Source organism: Cuculus canorus, chromosome 2, assembly GCF_017976375.1.
Source record: "Cuculus canorus isolate bCucCan1 chromosome 2, bCucCan1.pri, whole genome shotgun sequence".
Classification (NCBI taxonomy): Eukaryota; Metazoa; Chordata; class Aves; order Cuculiformes; family Cuculidae; genus Cuculus; species Cuculus canorus.
The window spans coordinates 161938392-161957398 of record NC_071402.1 but is presented as its reverse complement, the minus strand read 5'-3'; the positions used below and the strand labels follow the sequence as shown (position 1 = coordinate 161957398).

General features: G+C 54.7%; 1 protein-coding gene and 1 pseudogene across 1 annotated transcript; one reads left to right on the top strand and one right to left on the bottom strand.

Annotated features, from left to right (window-relative positions):
* Nucleotides 1-1320: 1320 nt before the first annotated feature.
* Nucleotides 1321-19006, bottom strand: LOC128851216 (zinc finger protein 585A-like; annotated as a pseudogene).
* On the top strand, nt 4938-8210 carry LOC128851197 (zinc finger protein OZF-like). The gene is made up of 2 exons (XM_054058444.1): nt 4938-5720; nt 6250-8210. The coding sequence occupies exons 1-2, from the start codon at nt 5594-5596 to the stop codon at nt 7422-7424; spliced, it is 1302 nt and encodes a 433-aa protein (XP_053914419.1). The 5' UTR covers nt 4938-5593; the 3' UTR covers nt 7425-8210.
* Nucleotide 19007: the final 1 nt, after the last annotated feature.

Here is a 19007-nt window from a genome sequence, read left to right as displayed (position 1 = left end):
CTGCTGCAGGGGTGCTGGGCCCTGTGGGTGGCAAACACTAAACTCCTGGTGAGTTTGCGAAGCAGAGCTTGTTTCTGCAAAAGGGAGCGGTTGGCAAGAGGGAGCAAGTGGCACCGGACAATGCGTCCGGTCAAACAGATCAAAGGACCTTGCAAAGGGTCACTGGTGCGTTTTTCTGTGGTTGCTTTGTTTGTGGCATTGGGTATTAAAGAAAATCGTCCTTGACTACCGGTGGAGTTGTGGGACTGCACCAGCTAGATCAATTGCTCCAGGATTGGTGACCGCGCATCGGGATGCTTAACCAAACAGGAGCGGCCGTGCCGAGGGCCACTCAACACTCACTGAGGGACTCAGTCCCACCTCGCCAAGAAGCACCCAGGAGTTTGCAAGAGGCGAAATTGGCCCCCGGACCCGCTTTTGTTGGGGAGGAGGAGTTAAAGAACCCCCTGACCCGACGGAGGGGGCGATGGGCTGCGCTTCTCTTCCCCCGGAGGAAGGGAGGCCTTTTTGCTCAGTCGCCTCTGCCTTTGTTGGACCTTCTGGGGGAAAAATAACCCCAACTGCACCTTCAGCTGCTGCAGCTTTGATACATTTTTGCTACAGCTTTGTTACAAGTCTTTATTACAACTTTGTTACTGTTTTTGTTACAAGTTTGTTCCATCTTTGTTAAACCTCTGTCAGCCCTTCCCCTGTGAATTTATCAACAGCGATCCCAGCCTTGGTCGCTCTGAGGGGACTCTCCCGGGTCAAACCAACTCGGACTGGTTGCCAACTCAGCCGCAGAATCCCTAAGGCATGAACTGGTGACCAAGTCCGGGACGCGGGACGGATCCAGCGGCTCTCAGGCTCCCCTGGAGAAGCTCAGAAAGCCAGGGGGGTCCGTGCTGATCCTCGTCACTCAAAGGCAGGGCATCCCTCGGCTGCTGTCACAGCTTTATCTCTTTAGGCAATAGGGTCCCCATCTCAGGAGGATCCACACTGTGCCGGTGAGGATGCTCCTCTGGCAGCAGCCCGAGCCGTAGGCAGCGTTGGACGGAGCCATGGTTGCCACGCGCTTCCAGCTCATGTGCAGCTGCTCTGGAGGAGCCAGAGGTCGGGGCTCCGAGTGTCCCCCTGCAGCCACCCCTGCAGCAGAGTCCCCGGTGCCCTGCAGGACCCTCAGTGGCAGGTTTGGGGGTGACAGGTTGTGGAGGCGGCTGCAGGCTAGGGGTGCTGGGGGTTCACTGGTGGGCCAGCATGCTCTCCTCATCCCAAGATAATTTCTTGCAGCTGCCTCACTGGAAGGCCTCTGTCCTCCCCCCCAACAGGGACAGACACCCCTCCTCCTGCTGGCCACCCTCTGGCACTGTCTTGGGGCCCTCATGCACCCGCTGGTGTCTCTTTAGGTCACACTTCTGGCTGTAGGTCTTGTCACACTCGTCACACTTGTAGGGTTTCTCGCCGGTGTGGCTGTGCTGGTGCTGGATCAGGTGTTCCTTCTGGCTGAAGCTCTTGCCACAGTTGGAACAGGCAAAGAGGCACTCACCCATGTGGATGCACTGGTGGGTACGGATCCTGTGGATGCAGGAACTGAGGGAGCCTGTGAAACAGCCCTGAGCTGAAGACATGAAAGAGAAAGAGGATGAACTAACCGGGAGCTTGCAAGCAACAACAACCCTGCTGAGATAACAGACTGGAAGAGACTGAACTGGGAAGGGTTGACCCTCATTTAAATATAATGAGCATAGTAAAATGCCTGCCCTGTGGAAAAAGAGACCCTGATCTTAGTAAAGCCCCTGCCTTTGCAGGCACGTGTAGAAAACTTGTAGGCCTGTGTCCCTTTCAATATAGATGCCCAAAGAAACCCTTCTGAGCGAACCACATGGCCTCCCGGATATTGTTTCTGTTCCCTTCACCTCCCCATCTACCTGCCCCTCCTGTCCTGCACCCAGGGCCTGGTGCTGCTGGAAGCCTTGTCCAAGTACAAGTAGGGGGGCTGGAGGCCGTGGGAGAGACCGGTGTCCTGCCCGTGGCACATCCCCACGGCTGGAGCGGCGAGAGGAGGACCGATGCCATCACTGGAGACTTAGAGCTGCCGTGGGGCTGAGGGTTTCCCTGGCTGTAGCACGGCGTGGTGGAGCCCCGGGTTCCTGGGAGCTGCCTCTCCTGCTACGGGAATGCTGAGATCCATGTCTGGGTGGGAGACTGGGATGCTGGGATACTGGACTGCTGGCCTCCTCTCCGGCAGGAGTGCTGGGTCCCTGCCAGGCTCAGGTGCTGGGCGCCCTGGCCTTGTCCCAGCTGGGTGCCTTGCAGGACCTGTTGGTGCCTCCAGCAGGAGGCAGCAAGGACAGAAAAACTCCTTAACTTGCAAAGCAGATGGTGAATTGTGGTCTACCACACAACCTGACCAGTGCCCTCTGTGGGGATAGGGGAGTGTCCCAGCCAGATGCTGCCGCAGTAGAATCTGATCATACCCTCCCCCCACCTCGTATCTTTGCACTGAAACCCCCATCCAGCTGAAGGAAACTCGAGGCACCAGTGACTTTGTGCTCCTGTGCTGACACAAGTATTGTTAAAAGCTGATGGGAAGGGCAGGCAGTTCAAGCAAGCTCCGCTGGGCCCGGCATGGGCTGCACCTTGCATCCAGACAATCCCATACCCACAGCCCTCGAGCTCCGCCACAGCGCTGCTTCATCCATCTGCCCACCAGAGCTCCCGGGCACATCCCAGCCTCTCGCCCTGTCCCAGCTAGAACAGGCCAGGAAGGGGATTTAGAGGGATGAGCGAGGGGATGTGGGGCCCGAGCTGCTGCCGCTGGAGAGCAGTGGTGCACACTGTGCTGCCGTGGAGCTCACTGCTTGTCATCAGCACCAAGAAGCTTTTGATTTAGTCTCGAATAGGAAAAAGAAAGCAGCATCTGTCCACGTGGGACCCTCAGCATCAGCTTCAGAGGCCACCGGGCTGCCAAGGCAGTCACCCTGTGGGCCCTGGTGCAGCCGCTGGTGTTTCTTCAGACCAGACTTCTGGCTGTAGGCCTCGCTGCAATCATCACACTTGTAGGGTTTCTCACCGGTGTGGATGCGCTGGTGCTTGATCAGGGTACCCTTCTGGCTGAAGCTCTTGCTGCAGCTGACACAGGAAAAGGGCTTCTCACCACTGTGGATTCACTTACACTTGAGAAGGGAGATGGTGTTGCTAAAGCTCTTCCCACAATCAATAAAGGCAAAGGAGCACTCATCTGTGTGGATGCGCTGGTGGTTGATCAGGGAGTCCTTCTGCAGGAAGCTCTTGCTACACCTGGAGCAGGTGAAGGGCCACTCACCCGTGTGGCTCTGTTCATGGATGGCCAGTGCAGTCTGGTTCCTAAAGCTCTTCTTGCACTCAGGGAACATGGAGGGGGTCTTCTCCAGCAACCAGGGGGCTGGGCCAGAGTGGAGGTGAGGGCTGAAGTGGTGGTTGCAGTGGCTGCAGGCAAAGAGACGCTCATCGGTGTGTACACACCGGTGATTCGTCAGGTCACACTTCCAGATGAAGTTCTTGTCACAGTTGGAGCAGCGAAGGGGGCTCAGTGGAGTGGATGCGCTGGTGCTTGATCAGAGCCCCCTTCTCTCTGAAGCTCTTGCTGCAGTCGGAGCAGGTGAAGGGTCGCTCGCCCGTGTGGATGCGCTGGTGAGTGATCATATGCTCCTTCCGGCTGAAGCGGTGGTCACAATTGGGACACGTAAAGGGACGCTCGCCCGTGTGGATGCGCTGGTGGCTGACAAGGTCACTCTTGCGGCTGAAGCTCTTGCCGCAGTCGGAGCAGGTGAAGGGGCGCTCGCCAGTGTGGATGCGCTGGTGGCTGACAAGGTCACTCTTGCGTCTGAAGCTCTTGCCGCAGTCGGAGCAGGTGAAGGGTCGCTCGCCCGTGTGGATGCGCTGGTGAGTGACCAGATGCTCCTTCCGGCTGAAGCGGTGGTCACAATTGGGACAAGTGAAGGGACGCTCGCCAGTGTGGATGCGCTGGTGGATAACCAATTGTTGCTTTTGGCTGAAGCAGTGGTTGCAGTGGCTGCAGGCAAAGGGACGCTCGCCGGTGTGGATGCGCTGGTGAGTGAGCAGGTGTTGCTTTCGGCTGAATTGATAACCACAGACAACACAGGCAAAGGGGCGTTCGCCGGTGTGGATGCGCTGGTGCTTCACCAGGTGTTGTTTCTGGATGAAGTTCTTGCCGCAGTCAGGGCAGGTGAAGGGGCGCTCGCCCGTGTGGCTCCGCTCGTGGATGGCCAATGCAGTCCGGGTCCTGAAGCTCTTGTTGCACTCAGGACACGTGGGGAGCGGCTTCTGCAAAGGCTGGGGGGTTATTATGGGGGAGAGCTGAGGTTGTCCTGAGTGGTTCGCCGGGGTCCCTCTGAGCTGGCTTTGGGACGAGTCTCCCCAGCTTCTGCTGATGGAACAACCCACCGCTGCCACGGACCCCCGGGACCCGCCCGGCACAGGGCTGCGGTGCCTCCGCTGCTCCCCGGGGGGGTCTGGAACGCACGGCGTCTCTCCTCGCTCCAGCTTGCAGATGAGCTCGGGCTTGACGGTGTCCCAGCCTGCCCGGGGTACAGAGAGAAGCACCTTCACCCGCACTGCCGGGATGGCACCGCCGGACCCAGCACCTCCAGCTCCAGCACCCACGGCCCCGGCACCCCCAGGACCGGCACCCCCAATCCCGGCACACCCAACCACGCAGCCCCAGAACCAGCACCCCCAGCTCCGCGACCTCCAGCCCCAGCACCCACAACCCCAGCACGGTCCCCCCTCTCCCCCCTGTCCCGGCACCGCCATCCCCGGCACCCCCATCCCCGCACCCCCATCCCCGGCATCTCCCCCCATCCCCGCATCTCACCCAGCGAGGCGAGCATTCCGTAGGTGTCCAGCATCACCTCCCGGTAGAGCCGCCGCTGCCATCCCGCCAGCTCTGCCCACTCCTGGCGGGAGAAGTAGACGGCCACCTCCTCGAACGGCCCCGCCATCTGCAGCCCGAAGCACGGCCGGAGCCCCCGCCTCGCCCCCCGACACCCCCTCTGCCCGCAGCTCCGCCGCCGACAAGGACGGAGACGACGAAAGGGTTCTGGGGCGGAATTGGTGTCTCTCGAGCAGCCCAGGCTCCAGGCGGGCACAGCCCAGAGCGGCTCTCGCTGCAGCAGCGCCTGGGGGGAAATTGCGAGGCCCCGAGCGGCCCCGCTCCGGTCGAGCCTCAGAGCGCAATCAGCATCTGCTTTGGAAGGGAAGTGGTTTTTTCCGGCCTGGCCGCCCCCCACCCCCACGCAACCCCCCAGGCTCCGAGCCCAGTGCTGGCGCCAGCGAGTCGGAAGGAGCGCGGGGTCCCAGAGCATCCCAGTCCCGGAGGGCTCTGCATCCCAGTGCCCCGGGCCCGGGGAAGAGCAGCCCCGCAGGCAGGCTGGCCCTGCAGCCCCCGGCCCCTCTGCGGGCAGCCCGGCTGCGAGAAGGGCACTGCCAGGCCTGGCGGGGGAGCGGCGACCCCGGGGCTGCCGGGTCCGGCCTGGCGGCGTCAGGGTTGGGGCAGAGGGGGCCGGGCAAGGCGCGGCGGGGCGAGCTGAGCCGGGCGTGCTTCGGGCTGCGGATGGCGGGGCCGTTCGAGGAGGTGGCCGTCTACTTCTCCCGCCAGGAGTGGGCAGAGCTGGCGGGCTGGCAGCGGCGGCTCTACCGGGAGGTGATGCTGGACACCTACGGAATGCTCGCCTCGCTGGGTGAGATGCCGGGGATGGGGGTGCGGGGATGGGGGTGCCGGGGATGGGGGTGTGGGGATGGGGGTGCCGGGGATGGGGGTGCGGGGATGGGGGTGCCGGGGATGGGGGTGCCGGGGATGGGGATGTGGGGGATGGGGGTTCGAGTATGAGGGTGCGGGGATGGGGGTGCCGGGGACGGGGGTGCCGGGGATGGGGGTGCTGGGCCGGGGATGCGGGGGCCGGGGATGGGGGGGCCGGGGATGGGGGTGCCGGGGATGGGGATGTGGGGGATGGGGGTGCGAGGATGAGGGTGCGGGGACGGGGGTGCCGGGGACGGGGGTGCCGGGGATGGGGGTACAGGGGATGGGGATGCCGGGGATGTGGGTGCTGGGCCGGGGATGCGGGTGCCGGGGATGCGGGTGCCGGGGATGGGGGTGCCGGGGATGGGGGTGCTGGGCCGGGGATGGGGGTGCCGGGGATGGGGGTGCCGGGGATCGAGGTGCCATCCCGGCAGTGCGGGTGAAGGTGCTTCTCTCTGTACCCCGGACAGGCTGGGACACCGTTAAGCCCGAGCTCATCTGCAGGTTGGAGCGAGGAGAGACGCCGTGCGTGCCAGACCCCCCCGGGGAGCTGCAGAGGCACCGCAGCCCTGTGCCGGGCGGGTCCCGGGGGTCCCCTGGGGGGATGGGGGGTTCCTCCAGCAGGGTTTTGGGGGAATCATCCCGAGGTGAACCAAGCGGGAGCCGGGGAGGCCCAGAAGGGCACCCTCACCCTCCTCTTGGCCTGGCCCCCCAGCCGCGGGAGAAGACCCCCCTCACATGCCCTGAGTGCAATAAGAGCTTCAGGAGGCGGAGTACACTGACCGCCCACAGGAAGATCCACACGGGTGAGCGCCCCTTCACCTGCACCGACTGCAGTAAGAGCTTCAGCTGGAAGAGCAGCCTGACCAGACACGAACGCATCCACACAGACGAGCACCCCTTTCACTGTGCTGACTGTGGAAAGAGCTTCATCTGGAAGCACTTGCTGATCACCCACCAACGCATCCACTCTGGTGAGTGTCTCTTTTCCTGTACCAGCTGTGGCAAGAGCTTCAATGAGAAGGTCTTCTTGATCAGACACCAGCGCATCCACACGGGTGAGCGCCCCTTTCACTGTGCTGACTGTGGAAAGAGCTTCATCTGGAAGCACTTGCTGATCGCCCACCAGCGCATCCACTCTGGTGAGTGTCTCTTTTCCTGTACCAGCTGCGGCAAGCGCTTCAATGAGAAGGTCTTCTTGATCAGACACCAGCGCATCCACACTGGTGAGCGCCCCTTCGTATGCATGGAGTGTGGCAAAAGCTTCGGACAGAAGCATCACATGCTCAGCCACCAGCGCATCCACACAGGCGAGCGCCCATATCACTGTGCTGACTGTGGCAAGAATTTCAACTGGAAGGTCAGCCTGACCAAGCACCAACGCATCCACACAGGCGAGCGCCCTTTTGTCTGTGCTGACTGTGGCAAGAACTTCAACTGTAAGTCCAGCCTGATCACGCACCAACGCATCCACACAGATGAGCGCCCATTCACCTGCCCCGAGTGCAGCAAGAGCTTCAGAGTGAAGAGTGTGCTCATAGCCCACCAAACCATCCACAGTGGTGAGAAGCCGTACAACTGTGAGGTGTGCAACAAGACTTTCAGGCAGAAGTCTGACCTGAAGAGACACCAGCGGGTGCATTGATCCCTGCGGGTGGTGCCAGAGGGTGACAGGTGGGAAGGTGCATGTCCTTCCCTGTCAGGGGAGAAGATCCCGGGAGGCGGCTGCAAGAAGCGGTTTTGGTCCAAGGGGACCATGCTGGCTCACCAGCGCATCCACAGCACCCTCCGTCTGCTGCCACTTCCACTCCAGTGCTCCCCAAACTGCTGCTGAGGGTCCTGCAGGGCACTGGGGGCTCTGCTGCAGGGTGGCTGCGGGGAAAACCCTGTGGGAATAAAACTAAATATGGAGAAAAATGGGCACCTTGAAGTTTTATGAATCCTCCCTCCACTCATAGGCTGAGTACAAGGTAGCTTTTTCCTTAGAAAGCAATTAGTGAAGGTGTAACATGCAGAGGTGCAGCACAGTTTTCATCGGAAAGGAATGCATCGAGGACATCTTGCCCTGTGATGTGGGTGCCAGGACATTTGGGGACAGCCGTGTCCAGCCCCCGCTATCAGCAAGGAGCCTGGTACCCAAGGACAATGCCCCTTTATGTTCCAAGAAGACAAATTGCAGTCACCGCTCTGACACTCCTGCCCTCCAGCTGACCTGTTCGCTTTACACCATCACAGCAATAGCATTGTAATACTAAAGCACAGCTCCATACAGAAGGCTGCCCGCCTCCTCCCCGGCTCTGAGGCAAAGCACTCCCATAACCACTCCTACTGCGCCTGCGGTCAGGTTTTGGCACGTGAAGGGAGAACTTTTCCTCCAGCAATCGGCAGGGTTTGATGTTGTACCTTCAGTCACTCTCGATCCACCTAAAACCCCTCCCCAAAAGTGTGATTATGAAAATGAAAACAAAGGGGAAAGTTTTGTTGGGAAAATGTCATCGAAACTTTTGGGGTCAACCAATGGGTTGGACCCTATCTCCCCTCCCCCTGTTGGGACGCTGTTGGGATAAGACCTTAGCGTTAGACACACTGAATATAGATCTTAACAACAAGCTAATTCTTAGCATCTCTCTCTACTTGAGCCTTAACTACATATTCCTCACCTGCACATCGCTCTGATCTGGGCTCGGGTATTTGATTTTCAATGTATTTTCCCAAACACCATCTTCTCCCCAGACACCACCCAACCCTTATTTAGTCACGAGTTGTTAGAATTGTTATAATAAACCTGACTTGTTCACATGTAGACAAGGCTCGGGAATCTTACTGACCGTTAAGGGGGACATAAAGGGAACTTAATGAACTTCCCTTGAATTCTCAAGAACTGAGAACTCTATCCTCTCGTGAGCATCCTCCAGCCGGCACAGCTCCCTCAGGGCCTTCCCTGTTCACAAACCACAGGTCCAGCGGGCACCTTGCCCCATCGGGTCACTCGCCAGCTGTGTCAGCAAGTTCTCTTCCACCCACTCCAGGAACCTCCTAGACTGGTTCCTCTCTGCTGCTTTGTGTTTCCAGCAGACATCCCGTGGACTGAAGTCCCCCATGAGGATGAGGGCTGGTGATGGCGACGCTCCTCCCAGCTGCTTCTAGAATAACTCCTCTGCCCCTTCATCCTGGCCGGGTGGTCTGTAACAGACTCCCACCACGACATCTGCCTCACTGGCCTTCCCCTGAGTCTCAGCCACAAACCTCCAACCCAGCATCACATCACGGAGCTCCAGAGAAGCCAAACACTCCCTAACACACGGGGACACCCCAGCACCTCTTCTATCTCACCGTGAGTGTGCGCCTGTCCAGGACAGAGACAGACAGTTTCTGAAGCAGAATGCTGTGAGAAACTGTGTCAGAGGCTTTACTGAAGTCCAAGAAGACTCCATCCACAGCCTTTCCCCCATCCGGTAGTTGGGTCACTTTGTCATAGAAGGCAATCAGGTTAGTTTGTCAAGACCTGCCTTTTGTGAACCCGTGTTGATCGGGACTGATTACCCGCTTCTCTTGCATGTGTTTCATGATAGCACTCAAGATCACCTGTTCCGTGACTTTCCCCGGCACTGACGTCACACTGACAGGCCTGGAGTTCCCCGGATCCTCCCCGCAACCCTTCTGGTAGATGGGCACAACATCAGCCAGCCTCCAGTCCAGTGGAACTTCCCCAGTCAGCCAGGACCGCTGGAAGGTGATGGAAAGGGGTTTGGAAAGGGCATCCGCCAGCTCCTTCAATACTCTTGGGTGAATCCCATCCGGCCCCATAGACTTGTGGGTGTCTAGATGGGCAAGCGAGTCTCTAACCACCTCCTCTTGGATCACGGGAGCCTCATTCTGCTCCTCTGACTCCTGGGTTTGTACACAGAGGGAACAACTTCCCTTGCTATTAAAGACTGAGGCAAAGAAGGCATTAAGTACCTCAGCCTTGTCCTTATCCCCTGTCACTGTTGTTCCTTCTGCATCCAATAGGGACTGAATATTCTCCCCAGTCCTCCTTTTCTTGTTCATGTATTTGTAGCAAGATTTTTTATTATCTTTCACAGACTTAGCCAGTTTGATTTCTAGTTGGGCCTCAGCCCTCCTGATTTTTTCCCTGCACCATCTCACTTCCTCCCTGTAGTCCACCCAAGACGCCTGCCCCTTCTTCCAAAGATCATAGACCTTCCTCTTCTTTTTGATATCTCTCAAGATCTCCCTACTCAACCACGTTGTTCTTTTCCCCCGCCGGCTCCTTTTCCAGAACACAGGGATGGCTTGCTCCTGAGCTGCTAGGATTTCATTTCTGAAGAGCGCCCAGCCCTTGTGGGCTCCCTTGCCCTGAAGGACTGTCTCCCATGGGACTTTGCCAACCAACCTTCTGAACAGTCCAAAGTCTGCCCTCTGGAAGTTTAATGTGACTGTTTTGCTCATCCCCTTCTGCATCTCACCCAGAACTGAAGACCCTATCAGCTCATGATCGCTTCGTCCCAGGCGTCCCCCAACCGTCACATCCCCCACAAGGCCTTCTCTGCTCACAAACAGCAGGTCCAGGAGGGCACTCTCCCTCATCAGCTCACTCACCAGTTGTGTGAGGAAGTTGTCTTCCACACACTCCAGCAACCTCCTAGGCTGCTTCCTTTCTGCTGTGTTGTGCTTCCAGCAGATATCAGGAAGATTGAAGTCTCCCACGAGGGCGAGAGGTAGCGATCTAGAGAGTGTCCACAGCTGTTTATAGAAGAGCTCATCAGCTGCTTCTTCTTGGCTGGGTGGTCTGTAGCAGACTCCCATCACAATGTCTGCCTTCTTGTGGGCTCCTCTGATTTTAACCCAGAGGCACTCAGTCCCTTCCTCACCATAACTTGTGGAAGAATGGCTCGGTGATCGAGGGCATGATTTAATAGCAGTGAACAATCCAGGGTTTGCTGTTTGTGGCTAGGCCTGACCTTGAGATGAGGTAAAAGGGAGGAGAATACAAGAATGTGGAATCCAGCGTGGGAAAGTCCCGAAGAGTCGTGATGAAAACTTTGTATCTGCCCCTTTCGCGTGCTCAAGAGCGTCTGGCCAGTTGCGTGACAGCACAAGGCGCGTGAACAGTGGGACATAACCAATTAGGATTTGTTTTGTTAGCACGTGCGTTATTAGGATAAGTATATAAGAAGTGTAAGGTGTATGAATAAATGAGAACCATCATACTCATATTGAGACTCCATCGTTACTCCGGATCCGCCTCCCACTCCGACATCTGGTAGCAGAGGATGGTTACAGGACACCTTTGACTTCTCCGAGACTGCGGTAAGCAGCTGGAGGAGGGGAGTGGGAAACCGCGGCTAAGGGAAGCGCTGCCTGTGCATAGTCAAGGCAGACGCTGGTGCGAGGTCGCTCCTCACCCCTTAGGGATAATTATGGAAACAGAAGCTGCAGCAACGCTACTTGCGGGAATCCTCTCTAAGAGAGGGCATGAACTGCCCAAAACTGCTGGAAACAGAAGCTGTGGCAACGCTACTTGCGGGAATCCTCTCTAAGAGAGAGCATGAACTGCCCACAAAACTGCTGATAAAACTTCTACATTTAGGTAGAAAATGGGGACACTTTACTGATCCGCAGACGATGTTTTTTGTTACGGAGTGGGGAGATTATGGAGAAACGTTGTGACAAAAGACTATATCAGGAACCGACAAGGATGAAAAGGAATTAAAGCTGTTCCCGGGGACTGCAAGATCACGAAAAAGGGCAAAGAGCCTTTTGGGGGCTGTAGGGAAACTTGGCGAACTGTCGTTAATACTTTACAAGCGCTGAAGGCCAAGTCAAAAGTTGCCGCTGCCACTGTGCGCACCATAGCCCCCCCCAATCCCCCGGCTGAACCTCATCGCACCACGAGTCGTATGAGTGCTTTCTTTGGGGTGAGCCAGAATTGCCCAATGAAAGGAATGACTGGGAAAGTTTGTACCAGCGTCTGCGAGCTCTTAAATCCGGCTGTAAAAAGGGGGAATGCGTCTGAGGACATAGACGGCCCCATTGCGCCGGAGGCACCCGATGTTCACCCATCAGAGGGTGGATGTGCAATGACACAGGAACCAGAAGTGCCCACAGCAGCCGTCTGCGCTGATAAAGTGCGGGGTGGACAAAGCTGTGGGGCTGGCGAGGAGTCAGAGGAGGAAGAAGATGCCACGAAAATGCTGTAACAACCAAGGACTGTTACCTGTTAAACAATTGATACAAACCTTATTTTATAATATATGTGCATATTGTAAGCGTTGGATGTGTTCGGTACGGTGTAGAGTTTAAATATTCACACCATCGTGCTCTTCTTATTGACCGGTCGTAAACAATATTGTATGGGTATATTAAGGCAGCTCTCAAAAGAGTGGTTCTGTGTGTGTATGTGTGTTTAAAGTGCTTTAAACTTTTGTAAGATTTGCAAATTGGGTTTTGGTTATAGCAGTTTGAGCCTCTGTTTGTTTCGATTAATCTTAAAAATGCAACTCTGAGACCTTTCAATCCCAAACGTCCACTAAGCCGGCAGACAGGTAGATTTACCTGGGACCTTTGAAGTGAAAGGCTGCAGAGGACACAATTTTAAACAGAGAAAAAAAATTGAAAAAAAAAGGAAAAAAAAAGAAATATACAAAACCAACGCAGACAATAGAAAAAGAAAATGGAAAAAACGCAGCCCTGTGGCTGTGTGTGAGTTTCCCCCCCACCCTATTCCCCTCCCAGCCCTGTGGCTGTTTGTGAGGTTTTTTTCCCTCCCCCAATCCTCCCATCCTTTACTCCTGATTTTGTTTGAATGTGAAGGTCTTTTGGTTTTGTTTCAGCTTGGCAGTCCTTATCTCTCCAGGGGAGTAACAATTTGTGAAGGACACTCTGCATTCCAGTGTCCCTTACAAGAACCGTTTGATGAACTGGCACTGCAGACATCCAGGGATATGCTGAGAGATAAAGGACTTGTTGTTGCACCTGAAAAAGTACAAAGGTCATCTCTGTGGAAGTATTTGGGCTGGAGCACTTCTGATGCCCAAACCCCACCACAGAAAATCGAATTGACGATCAGTTTACGAACTGTGAAAGATGTCCAAATGTTGTTAGGGGATATTCAATGGGTCCGCCCTTGTGTGGGCGTTTCCAACTCTGATATTGCTCCCTTGACTGTGTTGTTGCACAATGCCTCCAAAACTGAGCTTTTTGAGCTCCTTTGACTGCAGATCAAAGGACTCTTTTACAAAAAACCAATCGTCCCTTACAAACATCTTGGTCATCTCGAAAGATAATGAATTTACCCATCTCGCTTTTGGTTTGTAACAATAGCGAATCCCCATTCGCAGTCATCTGTCAATGGCAAAACAAAAGAGGGGAATCTGGGAAGGACAGAGACCTGGATGACCCTGACATTGCCAGGAGCAAGAGAACCGGTAAAGCTGAATCATTCTGGGTATTGGAATGGGTGTTTCTGGGTGTGCAGCCAAACAGGAGCATTCAAACCAGACCCGAAGCTGTGGCAGAGTTAGCACGAAAAGGCAGATCTCGAATTATTGAGGTCAGCGGTCAAGAACCTGCAGACATTAGCATTCCAGTTAATGCTGTAGACCTGGAGTGGTGGTTACGAAATGTAATACTGCTTCAGGAAGCCCTATGAGGATTTGAAGGACAAATACATTCGCAGCAGCCGCAAGGGAAGAAGTTGTAAATATTGTCACAAAATCAGTGGCTGGAGAGAACGAAAGTCAGTGTGCAACCACTGGTGGATGGCCTTACTGTGTATACTGACGCCGGGAAACGACTGCATCGTGCTGTTTGTGTATGGCACGAACGTGCTGAATGGCACAAGCATATTTTGGAGGGACAGCCCCAAGGTTCTTTACAGACCTTAGAATTAACTGCTGTTGGTTGGGCCCCGTTGAATTGGCTAACCACCCCTCTTAATGTTCTAACGGACTCATTGTATGTAGCAGTAGTCCCAAGATAAGAGGATGCTCTTCTAAGACAGACAACTAACCCAAGATTAGGAGCATTGTTTGTGCAATTACGCTCCACGCTCCAACAACCCACAGAGCCTTGTTGTGTTATTCATGTGCGAAGTCATCAACTTGACATGGGACTAGGAAGGGGTAATCAGATAGCAGATAGCTTCGTTAGTCCAGCTCAGCATATGCCCCCTATGGATAAATTTCGTGTAGCAAGACAGAGTCACGACCAATTTCACCAGAATGCCAAAGGATTAAAACGACAGTATGGCTTAACAGAGAATGAAGCCCGTAGTATTGTACAAGCCTGTCCAAGATGTGGATATCACGGTCCAGGAATAGGAATCGGAGTAAACCCTAAAGGACTAAAGTCCTTAGAGCTTTGGCAAAGGGATGTCACCCACATTGGGGAATTTGGAAGACTAAAATATGTTCACGTGACAATCGATACCTTTTCGAAATTTGTATGGGCAACCGCATTACCTGGTGAGAAAGCACAACATGTGTGTAAACAGCTGTAATGGGGGTGCCTGAGACCATAAAAACTGATAATGGACTTGCCTATACCAGTCAAAAGACGAGGGTCTTTTTGTCCAAGTGGGGAGTACAACACATCACAGGAATCCCGCACTCTCCCACCGGGCAGGCTTTGGTGGAGCGAACACATCAAGTGTTGAACGATTATTTACAAAGACAAAAAGACACTGAAATGGATGTGCAAATGAGATTGAATAAGGTTTTGTTCACATTAAACTATTTGTGTTTAATGAGTGATAGAGAAGAGCCACCGGTGATAATACATCATCAAAGTATAAGGTTGAATGAAAAGACAATTATCGCCAGCTTTCGAGTATTATATAGAGATCCAGTAACGGGAATATGGAAAGGACCTCTTGCTGTAATATTTAATGGTCGAGGATATGCGTGTGTTTCCACGGAAGGTGGTCCTAGGTGGATACCAGCGAAAAGCATTTGACCCTATCAAGAGACGTCATCAGAGCGTGATCAACAGCCTACACGAGAAGATCCTGCACAGGAATGAATGAAGAAAGCTGTAATTGTGGGAATTGTGATCCCTGAGTGTTGCATAACTGTGGTGACTGTGATAATAATCAGTGGCCCTGTAATACGGACTATTAAGGATCAAGATTGGAAGAAAGTAAAAGAAAACTGTAGGCATTCTTGTAAATGGAAACGGTACCGAAAATGAGGCAGTTTTGGCTGTGTTTAGTATGTTTAAAACTAGTCATTGCAGTCTGCCACCTCGCATTGTTTGATCTGCGACAAAATGTATGGGTTACTCTTGCACAAGTCTTGAACATTACTAGTTTTGTGCCAGTTTGGTGGCCCCAAGCTTACCATTTGTGACTTGTCTGATAGGCATTCCCATTAAAATAAATAAATAAATAAATTTTTTTTTCAACTTTAATCAAACAATGCAAAGAGTTGAAGTCACAGTTTAACATCACTAGTAACCTACCCTTCCGATGGGAAAACGAGAGCGAAGCATTCGACAAATATGATAATTGGGATGACAAACTTCCAATTGGACCCGAACCACAAGAACTTCAACTTGTGGATCCATTGAATGCTACGTATTGGGTTTTGGGTTTTTTTTAGATTTTATTTTATAGGTTTAGCATCGTGGTCTGAGGTATAGAAGGAAACAAGACTAGCGCACCAAGCAGCACCAGCAATAATTAATCCCATGGGGAACAGCAGTGATTGGGAGCAGAAATGGTGCAACATTACAATACGAAATAAAACCCACTCCGCTCCTGGCACTGCATTACCAAGAGGATTACCACCAGGATATTTTTGATCTGTGGTAATTGAGCGCGGGCAGGCATGCTCTCTAACCCGAAGGGTGGACCACGTACCATTGGTCAGCCCAGTTTGGGCGTTCCATATCATCATCCAAATCAAACTCATCCCACAAGGTGGAAAAGAGACCTGAATTATGGAATTTTTGGGAAAGATTTTTTGCATTTCTTTTGCTATCAAGAGTTGCAGCTGTAAAAACGCATAAAAACTTAGAACAATGATTTTGTTGGGTAGTGAAACAAGCCAACATGACAAGTGGAATTTTGTCTGAACTGGCTGACGACATGTCTACCGTGCAGCATACTGTTTCACAGAACAGAGCAGCAATAAATTTCTTCTTCTTTTTTTGTTATTGGCGCATGGTCATGGCTGTGACCATTTTGACCTAGGTTTTTCTTTTGGTTTGGATGGATTATGCAACTGGTTAGGATTGACTGGTTGGCTTAGGAGCGTATGAAAAATGGGATTAATTTTTATACTTGTAGAATTAGTTCTTTTCAGTTGTGTAACGTTATGTCTAAGAAAAATGCTATCACGAATAACAAATGAACCCTGGCTTGTTCAAAACAAAAAGGGGGAATTGTGGAAGAATGGCTCAGTGAACGAGGGCATGATTTAATAGCAGTGAACAATCCAGGGTTTGCTGTCTGTAGCTAGGCCTGACCTTGAGATGAGATAAAAGTGAGCAGAATACAAGAATGTGGAATCCAGCGTGGGAAAGTCCCGAAGAGTCGTGATGAAAACTTTGTATCTGCCCCTTTCGAGTGCTCAAGAGCGTCTGGCCAGTTGCGTGACAGCACAAGGCGCGTGAACAGAGGGGCATAACCAATTAGGATTTGTTTTGTTAGCGCGTGCGTTATTAGGATAAGTATATAAGAAGTGTAAGGTGTATGAATAAATGAGAACCATCATACTCGTATTGAGACTCCATCGTTACTCCGGGTCCACCTCCCACTCCGACATCTGGTGTTTCTGTTCCAGACTTCTGGCTGCAGGTCTGGCCACGCTTGTAGGGCTTCTCGCCGGTGTGGATGCGCTGGTGTCTGGTCAGGGCACTCTTAAGGCTGAAGCTCTTGCCGCCATCAGTGCAGGCAAAGGGGTGCTCTGCGATGTGGATGCACAGGTGGGTGATGAGGTGGCCCTTCTGGCTGAAGCTCTTGCTGCAGTTGACACAGGAAAAGGGCTTCTCACCACTGTGGATTCACTTACACTTGAGAAGGGAGATGGTGTTGCTAAAGCTCTTCCCACAGTCAATAAAGGCAAAGGGGCACTCACCTGTGTGGATGCGCTGGTGGTTGATCAGGGAGTCCTTCTGGAGGAAGCTCTTGCTACATCTGGAGCAGGTGAAGGGCCACTCACCCGTGTGGCTCTGTTCATGGATGGCCAGTGCAGTCTGGTTCCTAAAGCTCTTCTTGCACTCAGGGAACATGGAGGGGGTCTTCTCCAGCAACCAGGGGGCTGGGCCAGAGTGGAGGTGAGGGCTGAAGTGGTGGTAACCATGGACGCAGGCAAAGAAGTGTTCACCAGTGTGTACACACCGGTGATTTGTCAGGTCACACTTCCAGATGAAGTCCTTGTCACAGTTGGAGCAGCGAAGGGGGCTCAGTGGAGTGGATGCGCTGGTGCTTGATCAGGGCCCCCTTCTCTCTGAAGCTCTTGCTGCAGTTGGAGCAGGTGAAGGGTCGCTCGCCCGTGTGGATGCGCTGGTGGCTGACAAGGTCACCCTTGCGGCTGAAGCTCTTGCCGCAGTCGGAGCAGGTGAAGGGTCGCTCGCCCGTGTGGATGCGCTGGTGAGTGACCAGATGCTCCTTCCGGCTGAAGCGGTGGTCACAATTAGGACACGTGAAGGGTCGCTCGCCCGTGTGGATGCGCTGGTGGATGACAAGGTCACTCTTGCGTCTGAAGCTCTTGCCACAGTCGGAGCAGGTGAAGGGTCGCTCGCCAGTGTGGATGCGCTGGTGAGTGACCAGGCATTGCTTTTGGCTGAAGCGGTAGTTGCAGTGGCTGCAGGCAAAGGGACGCTCGCCGGAGTGGATGCGCTGGTGGCTGACAAGGTCACTCTTGCGGCTGAAGCTCTTGCCGCAGTCGGAGCAGGTGAAGGGTCGCTCGCCACTGTGGATACGCTGGTGGATGACCAAGCATTGCTTTTGGCTGAAGCGCTGGTTGCAGTGGCTGCAGGCAAAGGGACGCTCGCCAGTGTGGATGCGCTGGTGGATGACAAGGTCACCCTTCTGGCTGAAGCTCTTGCCGCAGTCGGAGCAGGTGAAGGGTCGCTCCCCGGTGTGGATGCGCTGGTGTGTGACCAGATGATCCTTCCGGCTGAAGCGGTGGTCACAATTGGGACAAGTGAAGGGGCGCTCGCCCGTGTGGATGCGCTGGTGGATGACCAAGTGTTGCTTTTGACTGAAGCGGTGGTTGCAGTGGTTGCAGGCAAAGGGACGCTCTCCAGTGTGCATGCGCTGGTGTTTGATAAGGGAGCCCTTATGGCTGAAGCTCTTTTTGCAGTCAGCGCAGATGAAGGGGCGTTCCTTGGTGTGGATGCGCTGGTGAATGAGCAGGTGTTGCTTTCGGCTGAATTGGTAACCACAGTCAACACAGGCAAAGGGGCGCTCGCCGGTGTGGATGAGCTGGTGTTTGACCAGGTGTTTTTTCTGGATGAAGTTCTTGCCGCATTCAGTGCAGGTGAAGGGGCGCTCGCCCGTGTGGCTCCGCTCGTGGATGGCCAATGCAGTCCGGGTCCTGAAGCTCTTGTTGCACTCAGGACACGTGGGGAGCGGCTTCTGCAAAGGCTGGGGGAGTATCATGGGGGAGAGCTGAGGTTGTCCTGAGTGGTTCGCCGAGGTCCCTCTGAGCTGGCTTTGGGACGAGTCCCCCCAGCTTCCGCTGATGGAACAACCCACCGCTGCCACGGACCCCCGGGACCCGCCCGGCACAGGGCTGCGGTGCCTCCGCTGCTCCCCGGGGGGGTCTGGAACGCACGGCGTCTCTCCTCGCTCCAGCTTGCAGATGAGCTCGGGCTTGACGGTGTCCCAGCCTGTCCGGGGTACAGAGAGAAGCACCTTCACCCGCACTGCCGGGATGGCAGCGCCGGACCCAGCACCTCCAGCTCCAGCACCCACGGCCCCGGCACCCCCAGGACCGGCATCCCCAATCCCGGCACCCCCAACCACGGCAGCCCCAGAACCAGCACCCCCAGCTCCGCGACCTCCAGCCCCAGCACCCACAACCCCAGCACGGCCCCCCCTCCCTCCTCTGTCCCGGCACCCCCATCCCCGGCATCTCACCCAGCGAGGCGAGCATTCCGTAGGTGTCCAGCATCACCTCCCGGTAGAGCCGCCGCTGCCAGCCCGCCAGCTCTGCCCACTCCTGGCGGGAGAAGTAGACGGCCACCTCCTCGAACGGCCCCGCCATCTGCAGCCCGA